The following is a 12,028-nucleotide window of genomic DNA, read 5'->3' as shown; positions in this document are numbered from 1 at the left end:
CCTGGGTGGCTGCCACTCTGACCCATCTGTGCCTAAGTTGCATCATTCCAGACATTTTGGGACTCTCTGTCATTCATTGTCCCTCCTGAGATAAACCAAATACAGTAAAGGCATTTGCTCCTCTCCCCTTCAGTGGCCCAGCCACCTGCTGGGAGCCTTTCTGCTTTCTCATGGCCTTTCACCCCTGTCTGCAGGGCTGCCCTTTCCGGCCATCTCAGCCCCTCCTCAAGTCCATGGCTCCACCCTTGAACATGCATGCCTTACCGGAGTTGGGGTACTTCACTACCGAGGGCAGGTACCGCCTCTTGTTTATGTCCACAGGCACGAAGGCCGTGTACTTGCTGATTATGTTGCAGGCCTTGCTGGTATGCACAGCGTTCACCTGGTACCGGCGATTGGACCCTGGGGAAGGAAGAGTGAGGTTCATTGCTTGGGATCAGAAAGTATTGTTTGGAGACTCTAGAAGGAGAGTTTGGCCATCAGACTCCATTTTTGGAATCAAATAGGTCTTAAATGTACTAATTAAAGACATCCAGACAAGAAAAAGATCTTCATTTCACAAAGATAAAGGATATTCTAATGTAAAAAATTAAGTCATTATCTTAGAATAAAAGATAGCCAATTCTCTTAAGTAGCTTGTGTTATTTAAGAGGTATTCTATGTTGTCTGTATTTTGTATTTGAACCTTGCAGATGACTAATGGGGACCTTGTTACAGGGCTTCGCGGTTCGGGAACGGATGAAACCTATGACATTGTGGAGAGGATTGAACAGCTGCGGCTGGGGAGAGGCTCCACCTACCTACTGGTAAGAGTGCTTGCTAAGAAAGCATGAAGACATGAGTTTATATCCCCAGTGGACAACTACAAGGCTGGGTGTGGCCATGGCCAGCTGTGACCCCATGCTGGGGATGCAGGGAAAGGGAGAGAGGAGGACCCAGAGGGCTTGCTGGTCAGTCAGCTTGGCTCCAAAGCCCCAAGCTTCAGGTTTGGTGAGATACTCTTGTCTCAGGGGAACAAGGTAGAGAGTGGTAGAGGGGCACACCCAGCATCCTCCTCGGACCTCGGAATATACCTATCCACTACCACTCCCACCTCCACCCGAACACACACACACACAGACGCACAGACACACAGACACACACACACACAGAGATACACAGACACACATAGATACACACAGACACAAACATACACACACACAGACACACACAGATACACACAGATACACACAGACATAAACACACACACAGACACAAAAAGACACATACAGACACACACACGGACACATACATACAGACACACACACAGACACACACAGATACACACAGACACAAAAAGACACATACGGACACACACACAGGTACACACGGACACACACAAACACACATACAGACACACACACACAGATGCACACACACAAACACATACATACACAGATGTTCTCTCTCTCTCTCTCTCTCTCTCTCTCTCTCTCTCTCTCTCTCTCTCTCTCTCCCCCCGTCTCTGAGATTTAAAACCAGAGAAGGAGTCCATGGAGGGTCACACAGCAAGTTAATAAGGACCCAAGGTTAGGATTTAGGATGACCTGCCCTGGAAGATGGGCCCTTTCTACCAAGTGGTGAAGCTTTCTTATGGCTTGTTGCCTTCTGGGGACTGTTCCAGAAGCCAGGGAAATGAGGGCTGGGGAATATTCATGGGAAGAAAAAAGTATCACGCATTACCCTGAAATACAAATGAAATATAAGTCACATAGTATGCAAATGAAGCATAAACTTAGAACAAAGGAATTGTGTAACTCTTCTTGGCCCTTGTCTCTGTTCTCCAAGCAAGTTTCGTCCAGATCTCAACAGTCATGTTCTGGGGAAAGGCTGCCCCAGTTCCTGAACTAAATTTGCTCCTGAACGATCCCTCTTGTACATGGCTTAGATTCATGTGTTTCTGAACAGCACTTAATTAATTTTCTGTGTAATTGTTTTGATTAATGCTGGCCTCTGTTAGCCAGTGCCAGGTGCTCCTGGGAAAAGATGGGTTTGCTCTGTTCTATGCCAACCAACCTTCGGAAGCATCTACAGGACCAAGCACCTAGCCTGGTCCCCAGCCGGGTCCCCAGCTGATGGTCAGGAAGTAAATGGGGCTGATGAGAGAGTGCGGGATCTCGGCTAGGTCTAGGGACCTTAGTTCCTATCATTGTTGGGTCTCCAGAACCAGGCATGGGACGCTGCAGGCAAGTACTGGGTGTGAGGGAGCATGGGGATGAAGGGATGTAGGAACAGAGGTAGGAGAGAAGTCAGGAAGAGAGGAGGATGGAGGAGGCCAGGGTTGAGGAAGAGGGCACCTCAGGTTGAGGATAGAGTCCCAAGTGCCATTAAATGTGTGGGGAAAAAGGTGTGGTGGAGTGTAGGCCCCTGAAGACAGCTAATGGCAGGCAGAGAGCCTTGGCCACTGCAGGGGTGTTGGGAGGGGGTAAGCGATAGAGACAGAGGAGGAAGAATGATAGTGGAGCCTTGAGCAGAACAGGGATCCTCCACCTCTAAGAGAGGGCAGGGTATGGGGTGTGGGGTTTCCATGAGAGAATGGGTGGATCTAGGAGGCAGGCAGAGTGCTGTGCCCCCGTGGGCAGACCTCGAGGCTGTGGGAAGGGTTTTTATGAAGGGCAGGGATGAACTCTTTTTTGAGGGGGGGTGTGGATTTGGCATTAGGACGTGCCATAAAGAGGAGTGGGCATATACATACACAGCATGGTGGGCAGGACACTAGGAGATTAGAGGGAGTTCCACGTGGTATGGGCAAGGCTTTGGTAAGAGATGGTGTGGATATTCAGGCATAGGAGGGGACACTGGGTAGAGCTGCTCTGTAAGATGGTTAACCTAGGGAAACGGCTGAGTTACTGGGACCCCTAGGGCTTTGGGGTGTAGGCAGATGTCTGAAGACTGAGGAGGGGGATCTTGGGCAGTTGATGGGATCCTAGCTGCTAGAGGGCAGGCCTTGGGCTGTGGGTGGGGTACCATGCTTCTAAAGGGCTGGCTTCTGGTAGGGCATATGGCCCCCTCCTCAATCCTGGGTGCTCACCCAGCTCGATCTCGTCCTCACGCTCCGCCAGCTGCTCAAAGTCACGGATGATGGCGCGCGCTGCCAGGTGGTGGAAGGTCTCACTCCACATGTCGGCATCCTGCTCGTCCTCCCTCTTCAGGGCTGGCGGTTCCAGCTCAAAGTTCACCTCCCACTGCAGACGCTGGTTGTCGCACAGGCCTTTGACTAAGGCCTTCCCCTGTACAGGGCCTGGGGTGGCAGGCCTGCAGGGACTGACTTGCTCCTCCGACTCAGCCATGGGCTCCCAGTCTGAGGACATCTCAGTTTCAAAGGTGGAGGGGTGGCGGGGTGGCTCTGTGGGTGGAGGGACAAGAGGGCTGAACCTGAGGCCAGAGACAGGGAGCCACCCCGGTAGCAGTCACTTCTAGAAAACACAAAGCTAGCCTCCCTTCCCTTAAGACGCTGAAAGCAGCTTTCTAGTGGACTAGTGCAGCACAGGTGGCCTGGGTTTGTCCCAGAGAGGGACAGACAGATCCACCGAAAGGAAGCTTGTCCCTGAGGGGCTGGATAGATGGGGTGGTACAGTCAGGTTGAGTGGAGAAGGTGGGACTAGAAAGCAAGAGTTTTTTCTCAGAGCAAGAGTTTGACAAAGACACAGAGGCAGCCACTGGTCCCCTGACCCTGTCACCTGAAATTGGGCCTTTTTGTCCCCTCAAGTCTTGGACCTTGGACACTTACCCAGATCCTCTGAGCTTCGGCTGTCAGGGGCAGACTTAGGGCTGGAACCAGGGTCCAGCTCCTTCATAGGGTTCCAGGCCTGGGGCTCCTGGCCAGAGAGCAGCAAGGGCTGGCAGCCTGGAGGCAGTAGGGAGGGCCTGCGGGCCCCTGGGCCGTGCAGTCTAGGGCCCTGGCTCAGGTCATGGCCACTGCTGAGTAAGGGCTAAGAAGGCAAGAGAAGTGGAGGGGAGGAGGGGTGATACAAATGGAGGAGGGGGAGTGGGAGGAGAGAGGCAAAAGGAGTAGGAAGAGCGGAGACGGAGAGAAAGATGCAAAGATGCAGAGGTGCAAGAGGCGGAGGAAGAGGGGAATGGCAAGGAAGGGAATGGGGATGGAGAAGAGGAGGAAGGAGGAACGGGAAGGAGGGTGGGGAGGATGAAAAGGGGATGAGAAGGAGAAGAAAGAGAAGAAGATGGGGAGGAGGAGGAAGGGAGAATGAGGAGGATGGGGAGGAGGACAAGCGAAGGTGAGAGGAGGAGGGAGGGATGAGAAGAGGAAGAAGAAGAGGAAGGAGGAAGAAAGGAGGAGGAGGAAGATGAGAAGGAGTAAGGATGGAAGGAGGAAGAGGAAGGGGGAAAGAGAAGAAATGAAGGAAGAGGTGAAGCCAATGGTGGCTGGTGGCTTGAGCCTCCCCATTCCCTCTCTCTGTTCCCTCCCTCTCTCTCTGCCCCACAGCTCTTCCCAGGGCTGTCACCGCAGGACCCAGGGACTCATGGCTTAGTCTCCACCACCCATGAGAAACAGAAACCAGAAAATTTCCAGGCGCAGGTCAACTCTGAGGCACTGAGAACCCTGAGCCATGGAGAATTCCAAACCCACTTTCCTTTTTGGCATAAAGCTTCAAACCTTTTTTGTGTGTAGTTAAAATTACCAGCCCTTCCCTTATGTCTCCCCATATGTTGTGCTTAAGAGGTCTTTCCCACCCCCCCAAAAAATCTTCTAGAAGTTTTGTTATTTTTGTTTGTGTGTGTTTAAGTCTTTGATTCATATGCAATTTATTTTCCCAAAAGGCGAGAGAAACCAGCTTTCACTTTGATTTTCCAAATGGTGCAGATCTCAGCACTGTTTACGGAACACAGTGGGCTCTCTGTGGCTTATCAATTCGCTACACTAGTCTTACAAAGCTTGCATGTGTGTTTGGCGTTGTTTACGAGCTTTTTGGTCTGTTTTGATTCTCATCTATCTGTTCTTGGGCTTGGTATAAACAAGTATCTGAAAGCCAAGGGGTAAATGGGAAATATCCTTGCAACACATATGATGAGTTCTTTTTTTTTTAAAGGAAATGTTCTTGGTATTTCTTGGGTTTCCTGAGAATTCAGGATCCTCTAGGCTAGATCCCACCCAACCATTGACTTCTGTAAGAGCATGTGTTTGTTAAAAAAATGCATTTTCATTTCCTTATCATATGTGTTTGTGTGTAAAGCCATGCCATTGAGCATGCGTGGCCAGAGGACACACACGGCACTTCTTCCATCATATGGGACTCAGGGATCCTGACAGGACAGCATGTCAGGCTGACGTGACCCCAGAGAACTGCACCCCAGCGCCAGGTGATGTTATCCGTGGACCAGGGCTACCCTGATTTGCATGGCAGAGACTGACTATATGCCTAGATGGTATCCATGGTGACTCATGCTAAGATCCTAGGATCACTCACCAGCCAATCTGAACTGCCCTCCTCCTTATGACACAAACTATCTGCCCAGAAGCTACACACAAGGAAACTTCTTTCAAACACAGGAAGACACTCCATCCCCTTGCCTTGTGTATCATTGCCCTAAGGGGCAGGTGGCACTGTACCTACTGCCCAGCCCATTTGCCCTCTTCTGGTGTACTCAATAAACAATTATCCTTACCAGGGTCTTTAAAAGAAAAAAAAATCACATGTAATTGGAGGGAAAAGACAAAATTAGAACAGTGAGGGTGTTCATCCACAGCGTTGTGAACTGAATACACCAATAAGTGAAGCGGGCCTGTCCAGAGCCATGGCAGTTAAAAAAAGCCACCTTTGTTCATATTGGAGATCGGTAAATATCTAAATGTTTGGTTGCAATGTGTCAGCATCTCTTATGGATGATAAGCAGGAGTGGCAGGGGTACAAACTGGGACAATGGGCTGCCTGTCACCAGCTGAAATCCTCGGGCTACCTGAGACAGCGATTTTTACTTTTACAGATTCAACCCTGTGGGAACCATGGGAGTGCCAGGGTCTCTGGTCAAGCCTTGTGTATTTATTTGTTGCAGTGTTGATAATCTGAGTCGGGGTGGCAATGCCTTTAACCTTAGCACTTAGGAGGCAAGGGAAGCAGGCCTCTGTGAGTTTGAAGCCAGCTTGGTGTATACAGTGAGTTCCAGGCCAGCCAGTGGCACCCTGACTTAAAAAAAAAAAAAAAAAAAAAAAAAAACTCTTCTGGAAACTACATCTCCATCAGTATGGAAGAGTGAGTTATAGTATACCCACGTAATGGAGGACCTCACAATACTGAATAAAAGGATTTCTTCATACTCCTGTGAGAAGGTAGTTGAGAAAAATTACCTTAAATGTTACATTATGACAGATCTGTACCCCAGTGATGACAAAGAGTAAAGTTGGCGATTGTCAGCCTCAGAGAATTGTTCAACAGAAAGAGTGATTTTACTGTATACAAACATGAATTCGAAAGCCATTAAGAGAGTCAGTGAGATGTCTCAGTTGGTAAAACCACTTGCCGTCAACCCTGACACCCGGAGTTTGACTCCCAGGAATCTCCCTCTAACCTCCACATCGGTGCAGACACATGCACGCCCACTCACCCATCCAAACCTGTACACAGTGGAAACAAATGTGATAAAAATGTATTTTAAAAAAGCACTGAGGCACTATGTTGGGGGGCAGTTTGCATAAGCAGCTATTAAAATATGCCTGCGTTCTGCATATACGTGTATGAGCATGGTATTTCTAGAAAGACGTACTCAGAATCAAGTGCGCGTTGGTGTCGGGAGGGAGACTTTATTTGTACTTTATACCCAGCGGAACCGTTTGAAAGGTTTAATTCCGAATGCGGTGTAGTTCGGATGACTTTTGTGAGGGGAGAATATTAAGCTAAAACGAATTTCCAGTTTCTTAGACCACACACATGACCTGGCCGGAGAACAAGATGAGAAGACAAAACCCCTTAGCAGGCATCATGTAATTTGGGGGGATATCAGTAAACCTTGGGGGGTCTCTTCACACTATTAAGTATGTATTTTTGTTGACATGTGCCTCCCACAAAAGGGCTGCCTTCCTGTCTCTATGGTTCGAAGCATGGAAAGAAAGGAGAGTGGATGCCCAACTATGACTCCCTGACCCTTCCACTGAGATATTCTCTCCTGACCTCACCACCACCCATGCTGGGTCAGAGAGAAATGGACTCTGCTACAGTTTTCATGGTAACAGAAGCATCTACTGGCTAGCTTTTTCCCCAGCAAGAGTCTCTGGGGAATCTACATACACGGAGTGGAGTGCCGGGGAGAGGCACCGTCTCCCCAGAAAGTCAGACAGGAGAGGAGAAAGAGATGGAGCTAGATAGGAGGAAGGAAAGAGTTAGCTTGCCTGGAACACTCAGTGAGTAGAGCTGCCATTGAGGAACACAGGCTACAGCCAGGCATTGGGCCAGGACTGGACCCTGCATCCCCTAAAGCCTGGAAGCCTCCTCCGTCTGGGGTCTGCTTCCATTCTGTATCTGCTAGCGGATGGTGGCTCACCATCTACACTCACTCCATCTTGTAAATGAGGCAGCGGGGCTCAGAGGGGTTCAGAAATGTATGAGAGGAATGCCTAACTCCAAGATTATCGTGTACCAAGTACATCGAGGGTCCCTGGAGAAGCCTGGAGAGTCAGTCCCCAGGGGCCAGGTAGTATGTGGCCCATGCATATGTGGAGATTGGGAGAGAACGTGGCGGGGAAGTGGGAAGGTGCACTGGAGGTGGTGGGAAACTGCTTGGGCCCACATGCTTAGGACCAATGATTTCTGTCTTGAGGAGAATGCTTAAGTCATGATGTGGTTTGGCATAGCTGTCTCAACTAGATGGATTTATCCCCCTGGCCCCAGAGATATTCTATCATGTCCAGGACCAGCTCCTACGGCAGAGCCTTGACAGCAATGATGCTGAGGTTGTTGAGGGATGACCTAACAGGACACTGGTGGCCTTTCCTGTGGTGGCTCTGACTCCTATTTTCTTTGCCTTGAATGACTGCCCAGTCATGGGAAGACAGCAGTGTGAAGGAGGAAAGCAAGAACCCTGAGGGCCAGGGTTTCCTGGTCAAATCCACTGTGTGGTTCTGGGTAAGTTGGCTTACTTTTCTGACCTTTAGTTACCACATCTGTATCAAGTGAGGGTGGATGGTCTCCAAACTCCCTCCTCTCCCAGGTACCATAAAACTTAATGACAAGAATCTATCTATACAGTGTTCTGTGCCAATGGGGAAGTGCTGTGTACAGGGCTCGGGCAAGCTCACCAAGCCAGAGATGACCAGTCTGAGGGGTCATCAATGTATATGAAAACTAACATCAACAGGAAGCTTGGCCTTAGCTGGATCTGGATTCTGCATTCTACCCGATACTCCATGTTCTTGTGTTGATAAACACTCCATCTTTGTTGTTATGTGTAAGCCATAGCCAAATCAAACTCCTCTCAGCCCCTCCCACCCAGCCCTGCTTAGGTACCTGCAGATCAATCTGCCACCGCTGGCTCTCTGAGCTGCCCTGATTGGCAAGGTCCTGCACCTTGGCTTTTCGCAGTGGGTGTCTCTTGGCAATCCCAGTGGGGTCGCTGGCTGTGGTGGGCCTTGGGCTGGTCTTCTGGCTAGAGATCTGGTTGGTGCTGTATGCCCTCCGTCGTCGGGAGACATCCAGACCTGGACAAGGGTAATAAGAGGGGCTGTTACCAGGGTGGAGGGTAGTGGGGGGAAAGAAAGGGGCTAACATGCCACTTTCCTGTTTGAAATGTCTTAAGTTCCCGTTTTCTTACAGCAATATGTGCACGTGTCTCATTTAGCATCCAAAGCCTTGCCAGGTCTGGTCCTGGTCTAACTTCTCATAACTGTCCCTTCTATCCTCTTCATCATGTATGTGTGTGCTTTTGTGTGTGTGTGCATGCACATGCATGCTTGTGGAGGCCAGAGATGGATGTGAGGTTTCTTTCTCTATTGCTGTCTACCTTGTTTCTTTTTAAATTTGTGTGTGTATGTCTGTATAGTGTTCATGCATCCGTGTTTGTGTGTGTGTGTGTGGTGTATGTGGTGTGTTATATGTGTATGTGTGGGTAGTTGAGCACGTGTGTGTAGGTAGGACCCAAAGTTGATGTCAGGAATCTTCCCCAATTATTTTCCACTCAACTCATTTTAGATGGGTTCTGCGGAGCCAGCCTCTGGCCCTCTTGCTGGTGTGGTAAGGACTTGATTCACCGAGTCATTTCCCTGGCCCACTCTTAGGATTTTTACTTTTATTTGCATTTATTTCATGTTGAATTTACTCAGTGCTATGGAATGTGTCATGCATCTGCCTGTCACCTTTGTGTAGGGGCCATGCTAATCTTCCCCGCATCGTCCTAATTTTAGTCCATGTGCTGCCAAGGTGAGCAGGACGTCCCACTGACTGGAGCTTGCTGATAAGCTAGATTGACCAGCATGCCCCTGGATCCTCCTGCATCCTCTCAACAGTGGGCTTTATGCTAGGGATTCAGACTCGCTTTCCCATGCTTGCTCAGCAAGCACTTTCCCCAGTGAGCCATCTCCCTGGTCCCTCCTGTTGCCTTTTAGGATGCTGAGTGGTCAGAGGACACTGGAAGAGATGAGTAGCCAATGGCCAGTGCTTTCTATGTGCTACGCCTCCATGGCTTTGCTTGAGTGCTTCTGCTCCCAGGCACTTCCTCTCCCTTCCCATGACTAAGAACCTATCCTCAGTGGCCTGTGATCTTAGGTAGATATGCTCTTCTCTCCCTGGGGTTACCACAGTTGTGGTCTTTGTTCCTCTGCTTTATCAGAGTTAAGGTCAATTGTGTCTTTGTGTCTAAAAGGGGGGATCTTGAGGACAGGTGTCAGATGAGAGCCATCCTACTCCCCCCTCACAAATAATCAGTAAATGCTTTTTGAAAATGGCATCAAACTCTACAAAGGCACATAGGTCTAGGTTGACCCCCTCTTTAGTATCCAAGAACTTAGCCAGTTGCTGAGATTCTGTAGTCTCTGTCTCCCAGTCTGTTCCGTGGGTATCAGCATGTCCACCCCCATAGCTGCTAACTGGTCTGTACTGTGGGTATCATTGTATCTACACGCACAGCTGCTACTGGTCCCAGAGATGGTTTTTATCAAATGCTTAACATGTAGTAACTGGTCAGTATAAGGTACCAATCATCACCATTTCCAAGGAAAAGAGAACATAGCAGCAGAAAGCAGAGGACCAACCGTGATGGGAGGGGGAGTCTGGATGGGCATCTTGGGTCTGCCCTGGGTTGAAGATTTTGGCACAGTTCCCACTGGCGGGACCAAGTCCCTCATCCTGAGAGTGATAGAAAACGGAGCTGCTGGACTCCTGAGCTTGCAGCGTGCCGTACTTTCGCCTTTTGTCCTGGAGAGGAAAGATGGGTGAGAGAAAAGTTAGGTTCAGTTAGGACCTCCGTGAGTAGCAAAGGGTGTGAGGGGTACTCAGGTGGGTGTACACCTCTGGGAACATAGCAGAATAAGGAAGGAGTGCCTGCTGGTTTGTTTGGAGAACTGGGGTGAATTTCTGGTTAAGAGATGGTGAACATGGAGCTAGATATTGTGGCTCACAACTGTGATCCCAGCACTCAGGAACTGTGGTACAAGGCTAGCCTAAGCTACATAGCAAGTTCCAGGCCAGCCTGGGCTACAAAGTACAAGTCTGTCTCAACAACACAACATTAAAACAAAAACGAGAGAGAGAGAGAGAGAGAGAGAGAGAGAGAAAATAGAATTTCTTCTTATATTATGGTAATATTTAATTATTGACTTTGTACACTGAAAAAATTAAAAATGTAATTCTAAATTTCATTCTTGTTTCCTAATAGATAAACCATGTGTCCTTTCATTTTACTCTTCATGAAACATACACATACACAGAGTTCACACTTTCGGAGGTCATGTTTTATTTTACAAAAACCAAACCATGAACATTTATTAGTATCTTGAACTTTGTAATTGAAGCATTCTTTCTGCTAACCATTGCCTCTAACATCTGGTTGTATAATATTCTGCTGCCTTTTGTTGCGAAGCACTTGCTTCATGACTGTTTGTCTTTACTACCGTATGCCCTGTGGTCATCTCTGGGGAAGCAACCTAGGAGTGACATTCCTGAATTGGAAGAGTTGTGTATTTCTGATTTCATGAGTTATTTCTTGATGGCCTTCCAGGAGGGTAATGGCCAGTCTCATTTACGTCCACAGCAGATGAAGGTGATGTATATCTGACATCTGCCGGTAGCAGGAGACAACATGGCCAATCTCATGGGAGAAGAACACAGAACTTGAAAAAATGGTGTGTGTGTGTGTGTGTGCATGTTCATATGTCTGTTCATATCCATGAGACTGTACATACATGGGTCTATGTGTGGAAGCCAGAGGAGACAACCTTGGATGTCATCTTCAACAATGCCCATCACTGTCTACCTCCTTGGGAAAGGGTCTTTCAGCGTTGTGAGTTTGTCATTAGGCTCAAGGTCTGGCCAACAAGCCCTAGGGATGGATCCTCCTGCCCCCACCTCCCAGCTTTGGGATTACAAGCAGGTGCTACAATGCTTTTCAAGTCTGTAGGTTCCAGGGTGAAATTCCATTCCTCACATTTGAGAGGCAGACACTTTACTTTGCCTGGACTATTTCTCCAGTCCAAGAGGAGAAATTGGTGACTTGGTTGGGTTCCTCTATAGGAATGTGTATTGATAATCTAGTGTCTTGCAGGAATCCGAGTATAATTAAAATGAAATAAAACATGGACCATGAAAAAGAAATGTGGGGACAAAAAAGAAACATGGCCAGTATTTTGTTTAGAATTTTATCTGTGTAGTTGAATAGTCCACCTTCTATAACACATTCATATGAGCCATTAAAAATTCTGGACATTTCGTATAGCATTCCAATTATTTCTATAAGCACATTCAGTACACGGCCTGTGTCTCAGTACAGAAACTTTTCAATACTGTGAATGGAGGCTTTCTAGTCCAGTCAGGTGAACCCTAGGCAACTG

The 12,028-nt window shown here is 48.4% G+C and overlaps 1 protein-coding gene and 1 non-coding gene across 2 annotated transcripts in view; both read right to left on the bottom strand.

Annotated features, from left to right (window-relative positions):
* Window positions 1-12,028, bottom strand: part of Vwa5b1 (von Willebrand factor A domain containing 5B1) — a 63,999-nt gene that overhangs the window by 10,039 nt on the left and 41,932 nt on the right. The window contains exons 13-17 of the mRNA XM_057784750.1: window positions 10,235-10,397; window positions 8,496-8,686; window positions 3,770-3,971; window positions 3,071-3,385; window positions 265-402 (exon numbers count right to left, since the gene is read on the bottom strand). Coding sequence (XP_057640733.1) covers window positions 265-402; window positions 3,071-3,385; window positions 3,770-3,971; window positions 8,496-8,686; window positions 10,235-10,397 — 1,009 coding nt within the window. The remainder of the gene's footprint in view (window positions 1-264; window positions 403-3,070; window positions 3,386-3,769; window positions 3,972-8,495; window positions 8,687-10,234; window positions 10,398-12,028) is intronic.
* On the bottom strand, window positions 9,306-9,412 carry LOC130884569 (U6 spliceosomal RNA). Its single transcript, XR_009058087.1, has one exon. It is a non-coding gene; the product is annotated as a U6 spliceosomal RNA (small nuclear RNA).

Source organism: Chionomys nivalis, chromosome 11, assembly GCF_950005125.1.
Source record: "Chionomys nivalis chromosome 11, mChiNiv1.1, whole genome shotgun sequence".
Classification (NCBI taxonomy): Eukaryota; Metazoa; Chordata; class Mammalia; order Rodentia; family Cricetidae; genus Chionomys; species Chionomys nivalis.
This window is presented reverse-complemented; position numbering and strand designations above follow the sequence as displayed.